We start from the raw sequence: 26405 nt of genomic DNA, 5'->3' as shown, positions 1-26405 counted from the left end.
CATGATACAGCAGTTATTTTAAAATGAAATTTAAACATCTTGGCAGGTTCTAAACAGCTGTGTTAAACTGAGGAAAAAAAGACACAAATGTTTTCTCTTTTGGCTTCAGTGGTGTTAACCTCAGGTTTTCCCTGTGCCTCTGAATATTTCCTGTTACAATGCAATGGTATTCACCTGTCAGTCATCTAGAAGATCTAATATGCCTGTTACAGACCGAAGGGTGTTAAATACCTGTATAAAAAAACAAGTTAAATAAAACATTAAGTACATGTGGGTTTATTAAAACCTGTCTTATTTCAATGAGGCAAATTCATGGGATTTGCTGAGAAAGGCTGTCAGAACTAGGATATAAGCAGGTAACAAATAGTTTGTTTTCAGGGACATTTGTAGCAAGACATTGACATGCACTGGTTATAGTTACTGGGATGCAACACAATAATATTGTAAGCAAAAACTCACATGGATCTAAGAAAATCGATGTGTCCTTGTGCAATGCTACCAGCATTTACCATCATCTGAGGCATTCTGTCAAAGACATTTTGGGCAGGTCAGGTTGTGTAAGGAGCTCCACTGTCTCCCATGGCACACGTTTTGGTGGAGTGGGTTGGTGTCTGGATTGTGCTGTGGACCTGTTTGTTTCCTGTGGGCTTGGGGGAAGGTGAAGGGGGAAGCAGAGGCTGGCATTCAGCAGGACAAGGGAGCTGCATGGGCTCATCTCCCCCACCTTGGTCATGGGCTTGTTCTGTGCAAGGAACTGCAGGACTTGGGGGACAGCTTCTTTCTGTACATAGTAGCGTCACAGTGCTTGGGACCTATTATCAGAGGGTTTTAAAGAATAATTTAAACAAGTGAATCCAGTGTGAAGGTGAGAGAAGGAAAATGCTGATAGAGGTCACTTCTCCCACAAGTGGTCGTTTTATACAGTTTCTTCTTAAGCCTGGAATGACTTTCTAAAACCTGTTAGGGCTCAGTGTGAATGAAGAGCTTCACATTGACATCAGTGAGCTGTGAATTGCACTTGAAGCTTCCAGGCTTGTTTCATAGAATTACAGAATGCCAGGTTGGAAGGGGCTTCAATGATCATCTGGTCCAACCTTTCTTGGCAAAAACATGGTCCAGACAAGGTGGCCCAGCACCCTCTCCAGCTGAATCTTAAGTGTCCAGTGTTGGGGAATCCACCACTTCCCTGGGGAGAGTATATCGGTGGCTGGTTGTTCTCATTGTGAAAAATTCTCTTTGTGTCCAGTTGGAATCTCCCCAGGAGTAATTTGTACCCGTTACCCCTCGTCTTTTCCATGCGACTCTTTGTAAAAAGGGAGTTTCCATCTTCTTTGTAGCCACCCTTTAAATACTGGAACATGGTGATAAGGTCTCCCCTAAGCCTTGTCTTTTCAACACTGAACAAACCCAGTTCTCTCAGCCTTTCCTCACATGGCAGCTTTCCCAGTCCATCGATCATCTTTGTGGCCCTCCTCTGGACCCTCTCCAGCCTGTCCACATCTTTTTTGTACAGTGGGGACCAAAACTGAACCCAGTATTCCAGGTGTGGCCTGACAAGCACTGAGAAGAGTGGAATAATGACTTCTTTATCTCTGCTGGTGATGCCCTTGGTGATGCAGCCCAGCATCCTGTTGGCTTTCTCTGCCGCAGCAGCGCATTGTTCACTCATGTTGAGCTGCTTGTCCCCCAGGTCCCTTTCCACAGAGCTGCTCCCCAGCCAGGTAGATCCCAATCTGTGCTGCACTTCTGGATTATGTTTTCCCAGGTGCAAGGCTTTACGCTGATCCTTGTAACTTTGTAAGGTTCTTGTTAGCCCACTCTTCCAGCCCTTTCAGGTCTTCCTGTGGAGTGGTTCTCCCTTCTGAAGTGCCAACTTCCCCACTCAGTTTGGTATCACTGGCAAATTTCATCAGGCTACACTTGATCCTGTCATCCAGATCACTTACAAAGATATTAAACAGCATTGGGCCCAATATCGATCCCTGGGGGACCCCACTTTTGTGACAGGTTGCCAGTTTGAAAAGGAGCTACTTCCCACCACCCTCTGGGTGCGGTCTGGCAGCCAGTTCCCCACGCACCACATAGACCACTTGTCTAGACTGTAACGCATCGGTTTCTCTAGGAGGAGACTGTGGGGAACTGTGGTGAAAGCCTTGGAGAAATCCAGGTAGACAATGTCCACTGCTCACCACACATCAACTGAGCTGGTTACTTTGTCATCGAAGGCGATCAGGTTTGTCAAGCACAATTTGCCCTTGGTGAATCCATGCTGGCTTTTCCTCATCACGTGCTTCATTTGACTTGTGACAGCCCCCAGGAATATTTGTTCCATAACTTTCCCAGGGACTGAAGTAAGAGTGATGGGCATATAATTTCCTGAATCATCCTTGAAGCCCTTCTTGTAGTTGGAGGTGACATTAGCCTACTTCCAGTCTTCTGAGATGTTGCCTGATCTACAGGACTTCTCAAAAGATTATGGAGAGCAGCATCGCAACGACATCAGAAAGCTCTTCTTAATGCCCTCGGGTGTTCAGGGCCTTGCCTAAAAGCTGTTTGGCAGCATCACCTACAAAAACAAATGTGTTGTTTTCATTTAAATAATTTAAGATGCCGTGTCTAGATATCTCTTATGCACTGGGTGACAACCTGATTGTATCTCCCGCATCTTTGACTTTCATTAATCCCTCCCTTCCTGATTGCTATACCTTCTCTTGTTTGTGTGATGCTTGTCATGTAGGTTACAAGCTCTGGGCCAGCAAATCTCTCCGTGAGAGCATCCCACCTGCCTATGGGTTCTATCAAAGCAGCATAAGATGCTGTGAAATCTTTACAGTCTCTGCAGTAGAGACACAATCTTGTTTTATTTATTGCATCAACATAACCCATTCCTCATTTTGCAGTAGACGCCAAGCTGAGTAAGAAGAAAAGATTAATTTACTTGTATTTCAGTCGTATTCATATGAGACGCATACTCATATTTGAAGGACCGTGGATTTATCAATCCCAGAAATTTGACAATGAAGCAGTTTCTCGCTGTTGATACGGGAAAGAGGTTCTTGGTTGTTCTTTAAAGGAGTTACAGTGCTGATAGATGTCCCCTGAAACAGTGACTTGAAGAACATAGTATCCTGGAGATACTATTTTGAATAGAAGTTAGTATTTGCTTGTGTTACAATAGGAAACTCATTCTTGCAGGTCTGCTCATGGTTTGGGGCAAGCTGATGATCTTATAGAAGATAATCACAGTGGGGGAAAAAACTGATTTCCATTCTCTTGCTTTATGTTTAGATACATCACTTTGAGATCACAGAATGAAAGCAGCATGAAATGTTATGGCAAAGACAGCACAGCAAGATACAGAAGTCTCACGAACCTTCAGAAGTCAGGTAATGTTGCAGCATCATATGTCCACTTTCTGTAAGGCTGACTTGCTCAGTGAGGCTCAATGCTTTCTGACTGTGTTCCAAAATCTGGGCTTCTGAGTCTCTGTGGCTTTATTGATGGACTTCTCAAATATGACTAGTTGTATATTGGCTTTGTGTCCTGTAAAACATTATTTTAAGTAGCACAGTATTACCTTAATTTAAAAAAAAAAAAAAAAAAAAAAGTAGCTGTGTTGGTCAGTTCTGCATAGCCATTGGATTTTACTTGGCTCCACTGCTACGCACCAATATGATGTATTTTAGAGGGATTGACTTTTCACAGGGTCCTGCAGCTGCATTTCTGAAGACTGTCTCCTTTGGGGGGGAGACATTGGGCTCAAAATAACTGTTCCCTCCCTACTGAAAGCTTAACCATATGCTATTTTCCACATACTACTACTTCTGCCTGGTTTTTTTTAATTGTTTATCTGTCTCAGGATGTTTCCTTCTTGCCTGTTTTTGCAAATCCTAGCATATGTTCTCTGACTGTTTCACAGCATTTACAGTTACAGAAAAAGGCAATCACATTACAAGCTTCAGAGCGTAAACACTGTAGAGGTCAGGAAGAAACTGGTTAAGTGCGTTATAAGGATGCTCACCTTATACTAAAATTTTATGCTTATCATGGCTGTAGTCACAACAATAGCCGAGGGATTGATGTTTGAGTGGAAAGGCATAAAAATTTTCCCTCCTCCCCAAAATCAACAGCAGTGACCAGAGGTTGTAACATCACATACAATAAATGTGCAAAGTCTAACCTCTCTGTCCTAAGATCTTTGTGCTAGGGTCTTGTCATGTCTGCAGAACTAGGATCTTGCTGAGAAAAAACAAGTCACTCAGTTCAGTAATAGAAGTAAACTAAAATATGAAATTGAGGGCAATTTTGATAATAGGACATGTTTATTTTCCAGGAAGCATTTGAGAGTATTGCCCTTGATGCAGGACTGAGCAGAAGGTACTACAATTTATTTCATGTAATCAGTCAGTAAACCCGGACTGGTTGAATAGATTTCAAATCAAGTTTCATAGATGGTTTCAGCCTGGATCAAATATGCAGTAATGTATTGGAGAATATTAAAAAAAAAAATCACTGTGTTTATCACAGGTGATCAGCCCCTTTAATTAATGCTGTCTCCTGTATGCTTTTTAGTCTTAGTCATGGAATAAGCACTGGCCTTCGTCAAGGTTTGTATTTTATTTTTATTTTAAGTCAGTATTGTGAGGAGATCACAGCATTTTGTATTTGCCATTTCTATGAAGTAATGTGATACCTGCTTCAGTTGCAGTTCTCTGAACCCTTCAAAGTACCTCGAAACTGTAACGCCAATTCACTGACAGCAAAGATAATCAGATTTGGTGAAGCAGCCTTCTTCATTTCTTTGGGACTCATGGAACTGTATCTCCCTTAAACTAAATTGAGTTAATGGCTTTATTTAGAAATCAGCCTCCTCTTCTTGAATAACCAGAATTCTGTTAGTTTTGGGAAAAAAAGTTTTCATTAAATTACCAGTGCCTCAGAATGCATTTTCTACTTAGATCAAAAGGAGAGGAAAATGTTTCTGCTTGTTTGTCTTCCTTTCTCCTCCCCCTTTTCTAGAGACTTTCCTGAGATGATCAACTGTTGGTTTTACTGTTGGGGTTTTTTTGTTGCTTTTTTAAAAAAAAAACAAAACAAAACCAACAAAAACTTAATTGAAGTAGAGAAATTGCTCGGTTCCCCTCCCAGTGCCATCATTACTCTCCCCTCCCCCAAGTCCAATGTGTTCCTTATTAAACTGAATTAGGACATTCTGGTCTCTCTTAAGAGTGGAAATGGGAACAGTTTAAATGAGCAGCCACATGAGACTCGGCAGCCTTTCCAACTGCACTGCAGAAGGAGCTCAGCTGCAAAGGGAATGATAATTTTTGAAGGATTTGTGCAACTGTTGAAGAATTACCAGCATTGATATTAAAAAGCAGTTAATCTGGTTTTCCGCTTCCGTTTTAAGAGTGTATAGCTTTTTTACTATGCTTGCTATAAAGTCAGTGTACTGAATATTTTGCTTCCTTTCCATCCTCTTTTCACTTTTGCAGTTATTTTATTTCCTTATGTTCTCATATACTGAAGTGGGTTTTTGTTGCTGGTTCTGCCTAGCAATGCCAACCATGGGGTTTGTATGCAGATACGGGCATGGATTTGAGATCTCTGCCACTCAGAGAAAGCCAGAATTGAAGTGCAGTAGAAAACATATGAACAGTTATATCCAGGACTGGGATGAAAAGGTTTTTCAGTCCTATAAGCATTTGTCTTTGAGACATAAAATATTCTATATAAAATTCATGTTGGTCCTTGAAATCCATGTTGCTATTTTGGTGTCTGTTCTAACCAAAATAGCCATGATCCTGTTATCTTTTCATCCTTGTTTTCAGTCTCTGCCTCTTTAGTGCTATATCAGATATCTGTAGGGTCCCTATAGATAATTAAAAAAAGAAAAATAGATCTTTGAGTTATCTTCTTGCCTCTCTTTCCCCTTCTCTCTCTGCTAAGTTCACGCAGCCACCTTGCTTGGCGTTAGAAATTATTCATTCAGTTTCAGTGCTGTGTTGCTTTTTTTCACATGCTAATTTCCTGTGCCGAAAAACTGGAGCGGGGCCTTGAATTGTGGCTACATGAAGAGTTAGAGGCAAACCTGATATCTAAACAGCCTGCAGGAGCATGGGGATCTCTGATATATGCCACTCTTCCTCTCCCAATTCTGTGCTTTTTCAGCCATTCAGCATTAGTGCAGTCATCACATCTGAAGATGTAGAGGTAGTGCCAGCTCCACTCCCGAGAGCTGGGTTTGAGTGATGCAGGTGCGTCCATTCTGAGGTAGCGCGCTCTTGGTTTTTAAAGCCGCTCTTCTCAGTGGCTTCTCAGTGGTGGTTGTACGTTGGTAGTGCCCAGCTGAAAATCATGCCTGTCTGTGCTGTTGCTTAAAAGCTGAGTTACGTTCTGCCCATGTGGCAGGGGCTGCTGCTAGCATCAGTGTTAGCAGAACGGAGGCTAGCGGGGAAGGAACTGCTGTACATTCCTGTGCCTGTCCTAAAGGAAATCAGCAAGATTATGTGAATGATGGCTGTCTTGATTTAGGAATAGTTTAGCAGAAGATGTCACAGTTCTGAATAACAAAACACTCCAATAAAAACATTCTCATAAAAAGGGCTAAAAATGGAGTAAGATAAATCCTGATTTGTTTCTCTTGAAGCTCTTGGTGGGGAGGAATTGAATTGAAAGGAAGGAAGGGAACAGAGGACTTCTGTTTTTTTATTTCATCCTATCCCCAGTTAAAAATTAAGTCTATATTCTAATACCAAAAATACAGCCCCTTGAGAAGGCCATGTGTCAGCCTGTGCGACTGAAGGGCAGTGATGCACAATTAAAATGTGTCTGCAGTGTTGGGAGAACACATAGCAATGACACGTTTCTGTAAGCAGCCATGCCTTGAGTTAAGTGTTATAAAAAACAGTTCAGACTGCAAAGAGTGGTTGTTAAACTTGCTTTAACTGAGTTACCGTCCAGGAGGGAGAGACATGAGGAGGGATGGTGCCCCAGCAAATGAGCATCTCTTGACACTGTTGCTTATGAGTAGCTGCAGATGCTCTGACCTGCAGAAGCTGGATGAACATGGAGGCTTCTTTTGCATCTGCCACCTTATCCAGCCACCTTTTTTCAGACTTACTAGTAATTGCTTGGTAAAATAATGCAGATTTTTGCATAAAGTGAAATCTGAAAAACTTGAATTAAGTTGGACAAACAATAGGATCCAATTCCCTTTTGATGCTCAGCTATGCAACCTACTGAGATGGCTTAGATCAGTGCTGTAATAACTTTATGGCCTTTTAATGAGTCTGCTTCCTTCAGCATCTGCTCTCCTCCAGTCTTTTGTCATCCGTCTCCATTCACACAGTTCTGAAATCGGCACTGGCTGGCATGCAGCCCTGGTTTTGCAGCCCACACCCTGCCCCACTTTCATGGACTGACTTATTTGGAGTGGATGTGTTGCTCTGAAATTCATGTAGATTCAGGCAGTTTGATAGTATGATTGTGGCTTGATCTTTTGTTTACTGGAGTTGAATAATTCTGCAGGTTTCAGCTTTTGTAGTGTGTGGTGGATCTGGGAGTGTTTTTTTTTTACATTAGAACTACCATCTCCTTGGTATTTCACTGCCTGTCATCTTCTCTAAGTTCTTCTGACTTTCCAGTGATACAGTTAATGAAGGAGGAAAATCATACCACCTTTACTGAAGACAGATACGGCTGGAATATTCTTCTGTTTCATGTTTACCAGAATTAAGTTATGTTATGCTTCCAGGGAAGACTACTACTTGTTAGTGCCTTCCAGTTGCTTGTGTTTGAAGAGGGAGACAGTTGGAGTGTGTAAAGGCATTTCAGCCAGACTAGCATGTCCCAGGCTTTCAGTCTGGAGAAGGGAGCTTTGAGAGTTGCAGGGCACCATGCTAAAATGATGAGAAAAGAGTTGGAGCAAAACCTCGTCTCTGTTGAAATCAATTGAACTCCCATTAGAGTCCAGATTCCATCCATAAACTTAAGTAGGGTATTTCTCCTCCTAGGCAGTCTACAGAAATGTTCCTGTCCTTTTGCATTTGTTTTCATGTTTCTTTGTAATGATTATGTAATTGGGATATATCTGTAATGTCAGAAATGTAATAGGTTAAGTAGCATAAATGACTGTTGGGAAGAGGAGAAACACAGAACTGCAGAACCATTGTTGCTTTAAAACTCGTGCTGCTTTTAGCTGTTTGATTTAACCATTTAGTAGTTAGAGTTGTTGTGATAAATTGCAGTGATGAGTGTTTAGGCAGGAGCACTAAAAAAAAAAAGGAGAAAAAGCACCCTTTTCTTCCTATCATTGAAAGAAATAGAACTCACTCAGTACGCTGCCAATGGCTTCTCAGTTGGCCAGAGACTAACTCTGGTGCCCCTAAAGCCTTAATGATGTTGTGTACAGCACTGAAATACTGTTAGAATTTAATCTAACAAGAAATGTGTACTGTTAGCATTTTGTAAAAGCTGATAGCAAATGCTCAGTGCATCAAGCCCTTGAATTTAAGCCTGTTCAAATTCTATAAGAAAATCTGGTATCTGAGGGACTAGTTTATTACTGATTATGCTTTTTTCAGTGTGCCTGTCTGATTTTTTTTCTATGTTACCTGAAGGTAAAATAACAATGCTTTTTAAACATTTGCACTTCTCTCCCTCCAGATCAGTGATGCTTTTTGAAAGGAATGTTTTCATCTTTCTTTTCTTTTTTTTTTTTTTTTTTTTTTTTGGGGGGGGGTCAGGGAAGGGAAAGGAGTGAGGAATGGGCGCTTGAAAACAATGCAAATTTTTTTTATGTGATTCTCATAGTGACCGCATTTTCCAGTCTTTTTGTAACTTGATTGGTATTTTAATATAATATTACATTATCATTTTTTCAGATTTTTACAAATACTTCTGTGTAACTGCGATAAATGTAATCTACCTAGTATCAGTATGTCCCAACTCCCAAACTGGAGGTGAGTTGAGGATGCTGGAGTTGCTGGAGAGGAAATTTCTGTGTGCATTTATTTATTTATTTATTTATTTTTCCTTCTGAGCAGGGAAGAGAGGTTTGTGCTAATGCCTCAGATATAAAACCTTCTTGACTGTTTTCCAGTACCTTGACAACTGTGACAGGTAACCCCTAGATGAAAGGGTGCAGTAAGTGGAATTTGGTGCATACCCAAGGGCTGACCACAAAAGTAGCTATGGCTGCTGGTACAGGCGGTAGCATCTGCTACCGTGGCGCTCCTGCCTGTGGGAAGAGTAGGGGATCAGGGGCCTGGCTATCTGCTCGATTCATTTTTATACCAAAATCATGTTGTTTGCTGCCTTAAGAATAAGTGCTTTTACTGTCCTTACTCCTGAAATTCTTGTGGTGTTTCAGTTGCCTCCTGGAGCTATTCAGTGGTTTGTATCACTACTCTTTCTTGTCCTTTGGCTAATACTTGTCACTTCAAACTTTAAAAAGAAGGGCCAAAACTAAGGAACTTGGTATAAATTACAACACTGTTAATAGGTGAAATGGGACATACCTCCCATACAGAAGGTGTTGTTGACAGATGCTGTAGTGCCCTGTTTTCACGAGAAGATGTGTTCAGAGCATCGGGGTTGAGCTTACTTAACTTGGCAGGCATAAGAGGAGATGCATATTCCTGTGTAGGATCCCTCTCTTCCTCTAAAAGGTGATGGCCTTTCAGTGTGAAATATCACATAGTGTTTATTTTTATGCCCTTTGAATGTTTTGTGGAGGCTTTGTTTAGTTTCCCTTCATAATTTTTAGTAGGAAGTCTTTGAAGTTGGGTTGTTGCTGAAAAATCTTGTTGGCAGCCTGACCATTCATTGTTGACTCCTATCTTTTTTTAATTGTGCAGCTATAAAAATCTGGAAGAGAGGGTGTTCAGATAAACTATGAAGCAATGTATATTTCTGGAAAGGGGAAATAAACTTTCAATTACTCTTGGCCATTATTTGTCACGTGAAAATGTTACATGCTAATGGCTGCAGATGGTTTACGCAAAAACTGTACAACACACTGAAAGCCCTCTTCATTGGGAGCTAAGGTTTTCTGTCATACATTATGCTAGAACGGAAAGGGGTTTTTTTCTGCCTGCAGCTATGTATTATCCTTATTTGCAGTTGCTAGCACAGACCTCGTTAATATGCATCTGGCAATGGTTAAAATTTTCTCCATCGGTGACTTCACATTTATCCATCTAGATCAAGGATTCTCCTCAGTTTAAAAAGGTAAGGACATGAGTACGCAGGAGTCTTTGGAAAGCATTAAGTTTAGAAAGGCAGATGTGAAGCAGGGAGAGTTAAGGTTGCGGTCTAATATTTTTGTGCTCTTGTTAAAGTTCAGAATCAACTTTTATGTTAAAACATATTTATGTGTGTGTAGGCATACTGCACCTCTGTGAGTGTGTGTGATTGTAGACAGTGATTGCTTCATACTGTGGAATAGTAAAACAAGCCTATAATGTGCCTGTGTATTTTGTTTTATTCATTGAAAACAGTACAGACATCTGTAAAGTGTTACTTTGAATTACAGTTTATACAGTAAAAATTATAAAAGGTTGCATTCGGTATAAATTAGTCTGTTAAAGTAATGCAAAGTGAAGAAGGAAGGGTGAGAGGGTAAGCGGAAGTTGGAGTTCAACACTCGTGATGGAAGGTGAGTGATCAGAAAATCTTTCTGTGGACTGGTTTGGTCTTAGCATTAATTACATTTCACATAGACATAGCACACAAATCAACGTGCACAGATACAGTTGGGAAACTGTGCTCAGTTTTTTACTTTTTTTTATTGTCACAGCAGTGAGTATTAGTGTCGCATCTTATTCTTCAGTGATGCTCTATTTTCATACCACCAGTGGACACCTTCTGTAGATAACACTGGAAGTTGCAAGAAGCTATGGAAGGCTCTGTGCAAATCCCAGATTGCCATTAACTTCTCTATGTTCTTTTCAATGCTGATATCTGAGTACGGTCAGCTTTGTTCAAAGCCATGGGTTTTTTTTACCTGTCTTTTCAGGCCTTTGTGGAGGCAGCTGTGGTGTCCACAGTACTTTATTTTGTGTTAGAAAATGGGCATGTTGCTTCTGAGAAGATGGCTATAGCACTAGGAAGGTGACTTGTCTTGATAGTCAGCTGTCTGACTAAAACTACTTATGAGAGAGCACTATGTGGCCAGCTAAAGCTGCTTGAATGTACATACACTGTTTTGAAAAATAAGCCTTTACTGGTTTGGCTGAAGGATTTTTATCAGAGCACTAGAGAAGAGGGCAGGATAATGGGATGAGATGAAGTAATCTAACTGCTCTGGAATAGCCCAGCTGCTACATAATCAGATGCAAAATTGTATTTCAAACTGGGAGATTTTACAGTTCCTTTGAGGCAATAATAATAATAACAGTTTATGGAGAGAGCCAACACTTACCTTGTCTTTCTCTTACTCCGCAGGTGCCTGGCACACTGAACCTGTTGATCTGTGTAGGATTTGTGCTGTGGTCCATTTATTGAAGATGTGAAGCAACGTCGAGTCTGAGATTGGAATTACTGATAGACTGGAGGAAATCTTAGTCCTTGTGATGCACATGGACATGCTGAATTATAAGTAATTCCAGCTTCTTTTCCCTTCCCCTCCCTTCCCCTCACTCAGCTATCTCAGGGTTTATAGAGATTTCAATGGTTCGTGTGCCTGTAAGTTTGGAAGAGAAGTGACCAAAAATGGGGGACCAGCAATTGTATAAATCTAACCATACTGCCAACAGCAATGAGAACTTGTACTACCAACAACACCAAATGAACTCCCTTCCATCTCTAAATCACAGCTATGGGACATCTGTAATGGATGCTCCCCAGGCATCCCCTCTCTCTCCCCAGTTTCCCCAAGATTCAAGAGACAGTATAGCCTTGCCTGTAGGTTCAAAAAGTCTTGGGTCAATGGATACATCTAGACAAACCAGCTGGACACATTCTGGCTCAGGAAACCATGTCCCTGTGAGGAACAGTTTGAATAATCAAAGCGCAATGTGGAGTCCCCTCGGGCAGGGGGAGTCCCATGACGGATACCAATATTCTTACTCTCAACCCAGTGAAAATCGATCGCAAAAAATTACCAGTGGGGTCCTGCATAAATTGGACTCCTTTACACAAGTATTTGCTAACCAAAATCTGAGAATTCAAGTCAACAACATGGCTCAGGTTTTGCACACGGAGTCTTCGATGGCGGATAATTCTGGTGACAGTGCGCTCAGGCAACTGCTCTCCCAGAAGCCAGCGGTTGAGCAACAGCCTGTAACTTCCAGCGTACAAAGATACCAACCACTGCCACAGCAAACACACCAGAATTTTGCAAGCACGCAGCAAAAGCAACAAATGCAAGTCATGCAGCACCAACAGTTGTACTATGACTACCAGCAGCATTTATCGCAAATGCAGATGCATTCTGCGTTTCAGCAAGGACAAACACACGTTCAGCAAATGCAGTCCCAGCAGCTCCTACCACAGCAGATGCAGCACTTACAGCAGACTCAATACTACGCTCAGCCACAGCAGGGACATCAGCGGCTTTCGATACAGGAGATCCAGCAGCAGCAGCAACAGCCAACTCGGCAGCAGCAGCAGCGGCAGTGTCCAATGCAAATAGCTCAGTATTACCAAACACAACCTGTCATGCAGCAGTTACAGCAACAGCAGCAACAGATGCAATTGCCGCTTCCTCCGTATCACAGGGAACCCGATCCAAAGACTATGCACGAACCACACCAGTACTCTCAGGATCCAAGTCATCCTGTGCAGCTTATCCAGTTGGGAGCAATGCCTCAGTATTGCTACCAAGATCCCCATGAACAGTACAGGCACTTGTACCCACAGAGTTTACTGCAGCAGCAGCAGCAAGATCAGCAGAAGCAATACCCCAGTGAGAGCAGAGTGCCGTCTCTGAACTCCCACGTTGGCCTCACTCCACCAGAGACCACAGAGGATCCTGCAAGGCAGGACATTAATTCTATAGGTAATGCTGTCCCTCATCGAACACTTTTGCCACCCTCGGGAGTTCATCTGAACAACAAAAGCACTCAGCAAGACTCTCCCAGCACCGCGTGGCCTCAGGTAGGTAATTTTTACGTCTGTGCTCAGCCAAACTTGTTCTGCAGAAGAGTAGCAAGGTGTGGAACCACAGCGGTTGCAGGAGAGCCAGAAGATTAGGAGTGAGTGGTGGGTGTTGCTGGAATGTTTTGGGGACCTGCATTAACAGACGACTCCTGTCTACATCCCTGGGCTGGCTTTGGGCCAGGCTAGCGGCAGCACAGAACTGCTGCTGATGCAGAGTGGCCTCTTCCCTCGTGAGAGGCCTTGGCAAGTTCTGCCTCAGTTTCTGGTGAGGAGGCACCCAGTTACAGCAAAGCGCTCTTGCTGATTTTTCAACACCTGAGGGCCTGAGTGGTCAGGAAGAGTTAGTCGGCTCCCTGTTTCCGAAAGTCATACTTCTGGGTCAGAGCAAAGGCTTCAGACAGCAGGTGAGCGTAAGAAAACTTGCACTAGCTGTGCTTGGAGACACTGATTTGGTAGACATGTAAGGCTCTCGACTCAGAGTTTTTTAATATTAGTAAAATCATACGCAAAATGCAAGCGTAATTCTGTGGGGACCTTCATTTATGCATTAATATTTCCTGAAAAATTCTTTTATCTTTTTTCCCCTCTTTTCCTCTCTCCTCCTTTGATAGCAGGTGCAACTGTCAGATAGCAGACTGCAGCCAGTGTCCCCAGAACAAAGGTATTTTTAAAAGATTTTTTTCTTTAATTACTTATTTTTTCCCTTTTGTCTTTAAATTTGAAATTTAAATATGATAAATAGAAAGGAGTGCTGCAGTTTAGAGGGAGGAGAATGCACTTTGGGTGGGTAATAGTTGTTGCTCTTTCAGAAACATCTTTATTTTTGTGCTTTGTGAATTTAAGTTTGTGTGATTTCCACCCTCCCTCCCCATCAATAAAAGCAAATAAATGCTTTGTCTTTCAAAAAAAAATTAAAAAAGTAAATAAATAAAAAGAAAAAATAAAGAACCAAAAAAAAAAAAGAGACAAAAGCAGTGGAGCAGTTTGCTCTCAGTGTTGCATTTATATATCTTTTGGCAGCAGGGATCTTCTGTTTTTCTTGAGGTCTCACCTCCAAAGGGGTGAGGTGTCCTCCAGCACAGTTGCCTACCGTAAGTAGAGGCATTGTGTCCAAATACTTGTTAACTGCTGTCATGAGTGGGGGAAATGTAGGTCTGTCATGGTAGATCTTGTGGGTTCTCAGACTTTTCCATACTGAGGGCCAAGTTTTGATGAGTGTGCCCTACTCAAAACTTTCATTTTCCTTATCTTGGGAGGAGCTGATCTAGGTTATTGCCCACGTATTCCACAGAACTCAGCCCATGCTTACTTGTGGCTTCATAACCATGTAGCCGTAAAATTTTATTGACTTCCTTGACTAAAAGGCTTCCTCTGCAACAAAGGAAACATGCCAAACTAATGTCTCTTTTTGTGTTCCATGCTAAAAAAAAATGAAAATAAAAATAGTGGCCAGAACAGAGAAACACTTCCTGAGAGAGCTGATGCAAAGAACAAGCTAATGTGTTCAATATGCTTGAAGGAGTTTAAGAGTTTGCCTGCTCTAAATGGTCACATGAGGTCACATGGAGGAGTAAGAGCATCTCCTAACTTCAAACAGGTATCAGTTCATTTTACTTCAGTATTTGGCTCTCTCCTTTCCGTCTTGATGTTTGCTTGCTTTGCCATGCTTTGCTTTGCTGTCAAAACTTGTTCTTCTCAACGCTGTTTTTTTATGTCATACCCCGTGTAAATAGAAATGCACATAATTCTGCTAGTTGGTAGGCCAGAAATCTTACTTTAAAGTCAGAGGCAGTGGTGGAGAACAGAACAGTGTTTGTCCCTCTGTTTCTCTGCATGTTACGAAAACACCCTACAAAGTTGTGTCAGGAGCATCTAAAGTTTTCCCCGCTCGTGTTTGTTTATTATATTAGAAATATCAGGAACATCAAGTCTTCCTTATTTTTGTTTGGACTACTTGGATGACTAAGCGATGTTTATTGGAAGCCTTCCCAGGCTTTAATTGAAGGAGCAAGATTGTTGAATCTTTGACAGCTTTCTTCCCAAGTGTTTTAGTTCTATAGGTATCAACAAATACCAAACCAAAAATGTGGGTTTGAATTGTTCTGCATGAAAATAACTTGCCCTGTCAGTCAGTCCTGATATTTTAGAATTTCTGCCCTATCGAGGAATACCACAGGAAGGCAAAGAGCTAACAGAGTTACACCATCTGTGTCTTTGTTTTCAGGTGGGTGATGGAGAATTCTGTCTTTATAGTGACAAAAAGAGCACATGTTTATCTCCCCTCCTGCAAGTTATCTTATAAAGATGCTTAATGTGGTTATGTATCACCGAGGCCAAATCCTCTGTAGGAGTCATAAGTAATCTGCCAACTTTGTTCAAGGCAAATAAAGGATCCAGGAATCAACGCTGTTGTGTGTTTTGTAACCCTGGCCACTTCTTTTCAGCCACGGTGCCATACGTTGTGTAGTGTATCGATCCAGAAGTAGCCCTCCCTCACTCGGGCTGAAAGCCTTTAATTGTCTGTACAGGATGAAGGAGAGAAACCACCACAGCAGCCGCTGCCTAAAGAGGTGGATGGCCTCGCACCCATCGTCATGCCAGTGTCTGTCCCTGTAAAGCTTCTGTCACCCGAGCCCAGCACGCAGCCCTCTGCCAGCACTGCCACAGTCAAAGACAAGCCTGCCAGCTCTGTGTCAGATGATGAGATGCCCGTTCTCGTGAAGATGACTTACTCTCCACCGTGCAGTCCAAAAGTGGCCAACCCCTGCTCATCCTCTGTGAGTGCTGCGTTTCTTGCAACTAACTGTGCTGTGCTTGTTAAATCCCTTTGCTTATAGTGCTGCTACTTTCTAAAATGTCCGTGTTCCAGAATATTTTCTGGAATCTTCATGATGCCTAATAAACAAAAAAGGCCTGTAGCATCATAGCATTTCTTCCTTAGTCATTTGAAAACAATAATTTTCCCTTTGCTGGGGAATCAAGACCTCAGTTGAAAATAAGTCATTTGAAATTGGAATGTGATATTCTTTTATCCCACTAGAACAAAGGGATTTAGTATCTTTTTACTGTTTTTGTTTTTCCTTTTCAGGCTGCTTTGTTTTTCTGTTATTGCTTAAATTCAGCAATTTTATTTCTTCCTGTTTTTGAAAGTCAGATATATGTGCTTCTCTTTCAGTTGAAGATAAGATGACACTGTGCAGTGCTTACAATGTGTGCTCTAAGCCAGTATGAAGCTTGCCGACTCAGAGTTTTGCAATGAAGTCGTTTTTCCCTTTCTCTCTGCATGCATCAGATCTAAGGGTTAATCACTGAGAATTCTGATATAGGAGAAATAGCTATGCTTAGTGCTTTCATTTTGCTCATAAAACTGAAATTGTCAGGCAGCATGAGGAATTTGAGTACTTGAATGAGATGTGAGAATGCTCTTTATTGTTTTCCTGAAAGAGTCCTGGAGCAAGCAGTATTTATTTCACGTTCCAGTGTAGGAATAGATGCTGCTCATTCCTTCAAATCCGTGCTTGCTTGCAGAGTACGCCATGATAAGAGATTACTGGGGAGTACAAGTGCTGTATGGTATTATCTGTATAATACAGAGAAATACTCTTGTGATTTTTTTTTTTTTTATGTTTTTTTTTTTTCCTTCTCATGAGGCTGATGGCCAAAGAAGGGGACAGCGTATACCATTGTGGGTGACTTCTTATAATATTTGTGTGTTTCACCCCCTTCCGACCCTTCATTCAGACACACGCACTAATTTTAAATATATATAAAATCTTTTACTCTCCTCCTTTCAGACAGAGATTTTACACGTAAACTTTCACTTTACTGTGGAAGACAGCATCTCACAATACTTAGCTTGCAACTCACCAGTACAGTTTTCTATTTCTAGTCTCTAGAGAGAAAAGGGACAGTCTTTTCTCAATCCTTGAGCTCTGAGTGGGAGATCTTCTCTAGAGACATCAGAGTAGGTGGCTTGGGCTTGTGTATTTCTGCAATGTATGTAAAGTGACTGTGATTAAATCTGCCAGTGTTTGGCTAAATGCGCATTCATTCACTCAAAATCATGCTTGCAGTCTTTGTTACTGGCCAAGCAAACTAAACTCATGCAGTTTCCTCTCTGGATCCTATCTTTTATATAAGCAATAGCATTGGAAATGCTCAAAGATCAAAAGATCTACGGTTCCCTCTTCTGTAAAGAGATTCTGCCATCAGAGACTTTTTTCTTTTTTAATACCGAAGAACTGGAGTTGCATTTATTTATACTGAGCTTTGAGCTGTCCAGAGAAGCTCCCACAAAGGTCATGGAACCAGTAAAATCAAATAGTAGAAGGAAGCTAAATATTCAGCAATGCTGCAGGATGGTCATCTGAAGTTAGCAGTCAAGTGAGGTCCATCAGGATCTACCCAGCGTGGATCTGTCACAGTGTGGCAGCAAGGCCCACAAGGATGCATTCAGTCTTGGGTAATGAGATTCAGTTCCTGGAGCTTCAGAAAAGTATTGGGGTGAATCTGCATCAAAAGGCCATGGACGATTACTATCTCCTCTAATACTCAATGTGATATTTTTTGGTAGTGTTGGCATAACCACACCAAGGCTAAAGTATGAGGCTGTAGGTGAAGCAGCATAAGGAGGTGAAGGTATACAAGGCTGGTATTGATGTTGCTTTGGTTGGTTAGCTTGCTTTACATGAATGAGAAAGGAGTACCAGCTCTTTCACATTTAAAGAGCAGAACAAAATGAGTCCTTAATCAAAGACTTGGGTCTGGCCTTCGGGAGGTTTTTTAGGTTTGGTTTGGTTTGGTTTTTCCTTGAGTTTAGGAGGGTTTTTTTTCCCCCCTCTCTCCTTTTTGAACACTAAATGTTCACCGTCACGATGGACTGTGTCTGTGGTTACAGGTAACTCTCACCCTTTCACTCTTCTGAATGTCTATTATCAGTAAATTTCTCTGTAAAGATGCATTTTTTCCTGCAAAAGGAAAACTCTTCCAAAATGTAATTTTTTTTGAGAGAAAAAATGTGAACAGCTGTTGGAGAGGATACAGCCATGATCTAACAGAGGACAGGACCTCTGTAATCAAAAACATTTCCACAAGCTGGAACGTATTAACATAAGGGATGAAGGGTGACAGTGCTAATGGTCCTTTAACATGATTTTTATTGGGTGAATGTGATTCTCAAGAGCCACCCATGGTGTAAAGATGTATGTTGTCTAAACATACATTGTAGTAATTTACTTAGGTAGTAGAATTTACCAGATAATGCAGACATTCTGGAGTAACCCTGTCTGTCAAAAATTTTCTTCCACTTTCCAAGATTATCCTAAAGAAGATTTACAATCTGAACACCTGAAAGCAGTATATTTAATACTGTGTTCATCTACCAGCTTCTGTGTGTTTTTAAAGCACAACCTGAGAACCTGTTTCTTCCCACCTCACCTCTACCCTTCAGAAATCCAGATTCCAGGTTTGCACAAATTCTGTGCCTTCTGCTTCTGTGGAATCTATGATTTATTGTTAAGTGATTTTTAACATTCAAATTCTAGAATTCTAGGCATGTTACAGTGTGAATTTCTTAAATGGTCATCTACTACCCTTTTTCCTCCAAGGAAAGAGGAGAGAGTTAAGTTCAAGATTTGTTGCAGCTGGACTGTACTCAAGCTGATGGGAATGTAGTGATAAGAGGAAAAGAATTTGAATTTATTACATTTTTCTTCCTTTCCTGCTGCTGCAGTAATTTCACTGAGCTCATGCGTCCTTCCTAGTCGAACAAAATAAATGCATTGGAAAACATCTCACATAAAGTTTCTAATAAACTGTGACTGGGTAATGAAGTAACTCCCAACCGCCTGTGTGTGTTCAGTGCAAATAGAAGTGCCCAGGGTGTTTGGGTGGAGCTGGGGAAAGGTGTGGGAGACTCATGGCCTGGGAGAGCTGTTCCCTGCACCTTCAAAAGCTGGCAGCAGCCTCTCTGTGCCTGTGCCTGCGGCTCAGCCCTACCTTGACCCAGAGGGCTTGCTGAGGGAGGTGAGGGTAATTTGTGCTGGTTTCTCTTGCTCCCCTGACTTTTTTTGTAGCACCAGATACTGTACTGACCAGGCTTATTATGGTAGTACCTGAATAACTGCCTGGTGGTAACAGCTTTTCTGTGGCTGTTGCCTTAAGCTGTAGGAGACTGTGTGCAAACAACATTTAAGCATCCCTAAAGTTCTGTGTGTTTTCATTTAGGAAATTAGCAAAAAACCTCATCAAAGTGCTGTAAAATTGGAAGAAAACTTCAAACCATTGCAGGACAAGAAGAAGTATCGGCACAGACCTGAACCTCTCTTCATACCTCCTCCTTCGTTCAACTTCAGCATGTCCCACTCCGGTGCCACCCTGTACCAGAGTCAGCTTCGCTCTCCCCGTGTCCTCGGAGATCATCTGCTAGACCGGACGCATGAGCTGCCCCCCTACACTCCACCACCGATGCTCAGTCCGGTTCGGCAAGGGTCTGGTCTCTTCAGCAGTGTTATCACATCATCTCATAGCACCTCACACACTCAGCTGCCACTTACTCCACTGACACCTACTCCACGGGTGCTCCTGTGTCGGTCTAGTAAGTATTACATTTACAAAGTGGCAGTACGTAGTAAATACTGCTGTCCTCTCTTGTGTTGTTACCACACTGATGATTTTATGTGTGCTCATATGCATGGCTGGTTCTGCTACTCCACAGAAGTTCATCTTTGTCAGGGATTTTGCCTGTGATTCTGTAGAGGTGGTATTAAAGCATGAAGTGAATAGTGGAGCCAAACCAGTGAGTAAGGCTGTGATCTTTCAATGTGGTCTGCCTCAAGAAAGGAACACCATGCCTCTCGTTACATCTGGGCCTTCTGAAGTGGAGGCAAAGACCTGGGTTGATACATGGGCTTCATTTTAAGTATTTGTTGTTCAGTGCTTCACAAGAAAAGATGACTGATCATATGTGATCAGCACAGTAGAAACCTCTGCAAGTTCAGACATTTCTGTTACCTAGAACAATTTAGGCTGTTTCTGTCTAAATATTGATTAAGCGTAATTTTTGCTTAATAGACTGGAGTAATGTTGATGTTAATAGGGAGGTGGCAATGCAACACAGGAGGTGAAACATCAGCAGTTACTACCAAAATACCTTTTAAACTCAAACTTCAATCTCTATTTCAGATAGTATTGATGGAAGTGTCATTCCAGTGACACCTGGGCCTGGAGAACAGACTGTTGAACCGTAAGAAAAACAATATTGCTTTTGTCACTGCTTTTATAGACTAGCTCCAACTCAGAGCATGTGGTCTGAAGTCTTTTGAACTGGGCAGTTAGCGTTCAATTACCTGAAATCGTGTTGGGCTGGATATGTTTAAGGTTGCTCTGCATGGTGGCTGAGGACATTGGGAGCAAAATGGATTTGGGTGATGTAGATGTCGTGTCTCAAAAATGCTAGAAGAGGCTTGGTGGGAGCCCCTGAGGGTGAAACTAGAGTTAGTAATGGCTGGGAAGAGGGCCATGAGGAAAACACATGCTGATCCAGTACTCTTGCTTTTTTTTTTCATATATATATTCATATATATATACATGTGTGTATATATATATATATATATATATATATATATATAAAAACTGTGGAGCTTTGGAGAGGTGTTACCTGGTAGGTTCCCCAGGGCAGACTGCAAACAGGATTGTCCCTCAGCTCTCTGCTGAAGAGTGCCATTCTCTATAGAACATAAAGTTATTGTTTCTGGCATCTATCCTCTTTCCTAGTTAACATGTATATAGGCTAGCTTGGGTTCTCTCTAAAGTATGATGTCTCAGTATAGTTTAAATTGTGTACTGAAATTTTTGTTTCCCCCCAAGAGATTGCTTCTCTCTAATATTCAAGTCACTTATCCCACTGAGAGTAAAGCATTGCGTAAAGCAATCTGACACAATTTCCTGCCACTCTAGTGTAACAAAAGTTTTGTTGGAAACAAAGTAAACACTAATGTGACTTCTGTTTTTTCTGCATGTTGTATAGTTGAATACTTATTTATTTATTTGTCTTCATAGACGAATCAATATTGGGTCCAGGTTCCAGGCTGACATTCCTGAGCTGCAGGACAGATTGCTGATGGAGAACGATGTGCACAAGGCAACTTTAGTTTGGAAACCATGGCCAGAACTGGAGAACAAAGTCTTCCAACAAAGAGGTAGAGTGACTTGTCGTTTTAGAAGTTCATACATCAACCTGTGCCTGTTGAAGAATTTCACAGTGTTTTCTCATGTGTATACTGTACAAAACATTCAAGAGACTATTAATTACTGAGAAGGCAGAGCGAGAGACCAGAGCTGCGTGTTACAGATTCAGAGTAACAACATTATATAGTGGCACTTAAAGTGAAGTCTGGATGAACTGCTTTCTGACAGCCAAGGGGGAAAGATCGTTGCTGGAAAGTGGGCTTTTTTGGGCAGTACTGAACTGCCTGGTAAGGGCAGATGTCACAGATGAGAGGCAGCTGATGGTTCCTGGACCCATCCTGTGACCATAACTGAGAGGAAATGTGATAGGCTCAGTGGCTGCTACCAGTCCTGAGCAGAGTTTGTTCCTGCTTCCAGCATGCTTAATTTCTCTTTCTCTACCCTGGCTGGAGCCTTCTTGGCACAGCAGCATCACTGGCCTGTGCAAGACACTGCCTCACAGCCAGATCTCTGCTTCTGGCTCTGTAGTAGCCTGTCCCATCCCAAGGCTGCACTCCGCAAATCCCATTCACATCCCCTCCTCGGTGAGTGATCCTAAAACCAGGAGATAAGGTGCTGGGGAGAGAGAGAGCATGAAACCCACTGCCCTGAACTACACTGTCTTTGAGTGGCATTACAGAATCCTTGGCTCTGAATGTTTGACTGACAGGCAACTGTATTAGCAGTAAAATGTTGACTTGTTTCTGACAGTGGAAGACCTTTTAAATATGAGCTGTTCCAGCGTGTTACCTGGTGGAGGAACTAACTCAGAATATGCTTTGCACTCTCTCTTTGAAGCGAAAGGAGATATTATGGTAAGATAAGAAACTGAAAGGGGAGATATGATCCTCTTCTGCAGATAAATTAGCATGCTTTATTAAATGGATTTAGATATGGTTATATAAAAAAGAGATTTCTGATTGATTTGCAGTGATGCTTTAAACATCCTGTAACATTTTTGGGGAATGACTTTTCCCTTTCATTCTTTAATAAATTTAAATTTCAAAGCAGTGCCTCTCTGAAGGCTTACTGTATATTTCATATAGATAAGATTACTTAGTTTATAGCCTTGGGGCTTTGAATGTCTCCCAGTGCTTGCTCCAGCCCTGATATTTCACAAGCTTTATATTTGGTCACAGAGAGCTTAGCCCTCTTCTAGTCCTTATAAAAACCCTTTTTCTTAGCAGCAATCACATCTACTTATTTGTTCAGAACTGTGAGGTAATTGCACACAGTTCTTATATAAATAATGCATTCAAATATTTGCATTAGTTTAGTGATGGGAATGTTATTAACTAGGGCAAAACATCCATTTTGCCCAGTGTTGGGGAAAGACAAGGCCCTGCACCAGTTCCTGGAAAGCCAATTTAAAACAAAATGCAACAGAACACAGGGCTGGAGTGAATCTCACAGGGTTGTCTAATGCACCGGTTTTTAGCTTGTGTCCCAGTTAGCTGTATCTGAGGGGTCTGAGACATGTGATGGAACTTACTGTCAGGATGTGAAATTTGCTATACAGGGGAGTCTGCATTGTCAGGGGAGAAATTTTAGGGATCCACAAATCATCTGTCTCCCTGATCCAAAGGAGGATTAACTACACTTGCTGTCATTCCTGACAGATGTTGACCTAAACGGATACTCTAAAAGACTTCACGCTATAAATATTAATGCTATAAACCCAGCCATTAAATATTAGTATTAATTAACACTATCAAATCAAACACTATAAACATATTTGTATGTGCCAAGCAGAAGGGAGGGAAGAGATTGAAGTTGCTAAGGAATAGCCACATTTGTGCTAATTAAGGCAGGACAGGTGTGCATTAGCTGTAGTGTTAATGGGCCTTGGAGTAATTTGATGTGATTTTGTATGACAGAAAAGAAAAAAAAAAAACGAAAATTAATTCATATTCTCATTCCAAATAGTCTTCTAAATGCAGTTATATGCAGTAGCTGACTGCATTTGCTAAGAGAATTTGCTATTCTCTTTTTCCCTGCTTTTTCATTTAGGTTGCTCTTGAGAAGCTGCTTTTGAGAAAGCCAGTGAGATTGAAGTGTCATCCTTTGGCAAATTACCACTATGCTGGTAGGTTTCCTTGCGATTTCAGCATCTGCTGGTATATGGAGTTCAAGGCCAACGTCCCAGGCTGGAGCGTGGGATCACGCTGCATTCTCTGCTGTCTGCTGCAGGGACGGCAGCGTCTAATAGAGAGGTGATGTGGACAGTGCTGAGTGGTACTTCCAGAACCTTTTGTTACGCGGTTTGGCAGGTTTTTTTACCTGACTGACGATATACAGAAACTTTGCATCCATGTTGCTGCATAGGGTTCTACGGATTTAAAACTGCCTTGAGTAATTTTCTTCTTCTCTTAAACTAAAATTTAATTTGTTGATCTCCTTTTAAAACTGCTGCAATCATAGATTATAATTTACTAGCAGTAAGGTCTTAATTTTCTGCTATGTAAATGTCTGTCCTCATGCCTTCCTTTTCTGAGGTGATGGTGCATGATAAATGAATATGATAATCATGAGCATCCTTTCAAAGAGGCAGTGTTGTAACTCTCACTAGTGGCTTAGTACTGAATGCAGAGCCTCTCTTTGCATGGATCTAGCCAAAAAGAAACGGGTCTGGGATGATGATTTCATTAACAAACACAGCAAGAACTGCATTTTGGTCATGAAGCAGAAGTGCCCTGTGAAATGCAGAAGGTGGTGTTAAGCCATTAGACTTATGTCCCATAAGCATAGGTGGCAAATGCCTCTCCTCTGCAGCCCTCCATGTTACTGTTTAATGCTTCATAGTGGCTGACAACTGCTTGGACACACAGAATAGGGGTTTACATAAGAGATTCAAGACTTTGGTTTAGGCTCAGTAGGAAACAAGCCAAGAATCTTCTGGTTGTCAGTCAATCACAATGTCCGGGGTCATCAACTTATTTCCAGTTACAGTCATTGTGTGACATAAGTATAGAAGCAAGCTACTTCCTGGCTGTAGCAGCTCACTGGAAAGACTCCCAAGTAACAGGGACTCTTTTGTAAAGCAACTCCTTAACCCCTTGGCCTGAGAACAAGAACAGAAACATGTTTGATGGCAGCTGATAACAAGAGGGAATAAATGTGAAGATCAGGTTTTGAGTCTTGTCTGGGGGAGATGCCTAGTGCCTTTGATAACAGCTCTGTTGCAGTTCAGAGGGTGGACATGGGGGTGGATGGAGAAGGAGGGTCTCAGCCAGGAACTTTGATCAGGGTCTCTTGTCTGAAGAGACAACACCAAATCATATGTGTGAGACAGTCCAGGGCATGAGAGCAGGAAGATGAGGAGATATCCCAGCAGCCTCATCCTCAGTGAGCGATCTAATTAGCAGAGTAGATAAGCAATTTCTGCCAGTGCGGCAGTGGAGGAGGAACAGTCTTTACTGAAGCAACTTCACAGTAGTTTCAGAAGGTGTTATATTATGGTGCAGGGAGGAGCCAGGAGAGACTGTTTTGTTTAATCTTTCACATGAGATGACACTAATCCTTGCTAACTAGCACTGAGACTTGTGGACATCAGTGTATCCCTGTTTCTCAAGCAGGAAAGGAAGTTTGATTTCACTTACTACAGCACAAAACAGAAGCTCACCAGTCTGGATTTAAGTGCCATAAAATAACAAGACAAAGCATTGCTTACTAATGCTCTTGAATGCAACATGTGATTGCAACTTATACAGAAAGCCATGTTCTAGCACCATGCAGCAGCTCTTGAGTAATAGCTTATTTGTGGTTGATAATAAGCCACTTGAGGCATATGGGAATTTCTCACAATCTGGTGCATGAATAGCTTAATGCAACTTCAAGTGGCATTTATTTGGGTTAACTCTTTGGGCTTTCTGCTCTGTACTCAGCTCTCAGGCATTGTCCCGTTTAAAGGTGGAATAGACCAAAACAGAGCATGGCACTGGCTCATGAGAATTAACTGATACCACAAACAATAAATATACAAACTCATCCTTAGCATTGCCTTTGAATGATGGTAAAAGCAAATAGCTCACCTTTGAAACCTGTTGGTTTGTGAGAGAAGCAAGTTGTAAAACTTGAGGCTTTTCCATTGTGTGCCAAGAGAGCTGGGCATGCTGACCCAGGGCTGCTTGGAAGAACACCCTAATCTCTCTGTCTTAATGTTTTGCCATCTGTCAGGATGGTGTTTTAGGGCAGAGAGAGGGAACGTGCAGCTAATACAAGAGGAGCACTGTTTCAAAAGCTTGAATTTTTTTCATTTGAACAGTGGCATTTCTCAGGTCTGAAGTTTTTCTGCAGTGAGAATTGCAAGAGAGATGGTCTCCAAAATAATGTGCTTTCAGCAGTCCGGAAACTTCTTGTATGCACTGTGGTAGGGTGTAGATCAGGCCCAGCATATGCTGTATGTATGGGATTTGAGTCACCTCTCAGGGGGGCTCCCTGAGCGTAGGTGGGGGCTCCCTGGGTGTAGGTGTAGCCCCCTTGAAACCCACAGGTTGGGCCCAAAACCCCCAGATTAGTCGAAGACATTTATTGACAGTTAATCAGTGCATAAACAATATGTCAGGTAAAACAAAATGTAGAACAAATGTCTAAACATAAAGATCAGTTTTAAAATTGTATCTGTATTCCAAAGTCCAAAATTCTTTCTTGCTGCATTGCAGATCTCTCTCTATACACGTTCTCTATATCTCCCTCAAGCTAACAAGAGCAAAAGCGGTTTCCCAGCAACCAGAGTTAAAAACAGCTTTTCTTCTGTTTCTTTTCCTACACAGGATTTATTCTATTAATTAGGTTACTTCCAATTAACCCGCATAATCTTATAAGGGTCTCTGCTAATACCACAACTATTGGGGAAACTGTCAGGCCTGAATCCTCCATAGGTGTACAATAAAATTAGTTCATGGAAGTGATTCTATATTGTTATTACTTATTTTTTTCCAGGAGGGTGGGGTGGAGGCAGGAAAGCATGACTAGAGAGGTTTGCCAAAAACTAAAATCTCTTCTTTGGTGTTGTCATGTTTTTTAAAGTTATATTTTGGCGTAGTAGGGCAGCCCACTGGACTGAATCAGTGCAT

At 41.7% G+C, this 26405-nt stretch overlaps 1 protein-coding gene across 6 annotated transcripts in view; it reads left to right on the top strand.

The window, feature by feature from the left end:
* The window catches only part of TRERF1 (transcriptional regulating factor 1), a 105345-nt gene that overhangs the window by 70546 nt on the left and 8394 nt on the right, over positions 1 to 26405 (top strand). For 2 of the 6 annotated variants that reach the window (XM_042789740.1, XM_042789741.1), the window contains 10 exons: positions 3289 to 3386; positions 11449 to 13101; positions 13716 to 13765; positions 14551 to 14701; positions 15633 to 15881; positions 19330 to 19699; positions 20287 to 20347; positions 21163 to 21302; positions 22042 to 22145; positions 23341 to 23416. In XM_042789740.1, the coding sequence (XP_042645674.1) occupies positions 11716 to 13101; positions 13716 to 13765; positions 14551 to 14701; positions 15633 to 15881; positions 19330 to 19699; positions 20287 to 20347; positions 21163 to 21302; positions 22042 to 22145; positions 23341 to 23416 (2587 nt within the window). In that variant the 5' untranslated portion in view covers positions 3289 to 3386; positions 11449 to 11715. Of the gene's footprint in view, positions 1 to 3288; positions 3387 to 10125; positions 10234 to 11448; positions 13102 to 13715; positions 13766 to 14550; positions 14702 to 15632; positions 15882 to 19329; positions 19700 to 20286; positions 20348 to 21162; positions 21303 to 22041; positions 22146 to 23340; positions 23417 to 26405 lie in introns of all 6 variants that reach the window. The other 4 variants (XM_032989132.2, XM_032989133.2, XM_032989135.2 and 1 more) reach the window with 4 other exon arrangements.

This window comes from Tyto alba, unplaced genomic scaffold (genome assembly GCF_018691265.1).
Source record: "Tyto alba isolate M040663 unplaced genomic scaffold, T.alba_DEE_v4.0 Super-Scaffold_16, whole genome shotgun sequence".
Lineage (NCBI taxonomy): Eukaryota > Metazoa > Chordata > Aves > Strigiformes > Tytonidae > Tyto > Tyto alba.
This window is presented reverse-complemented; position numbering and strand designations above follow the sequence as displayed.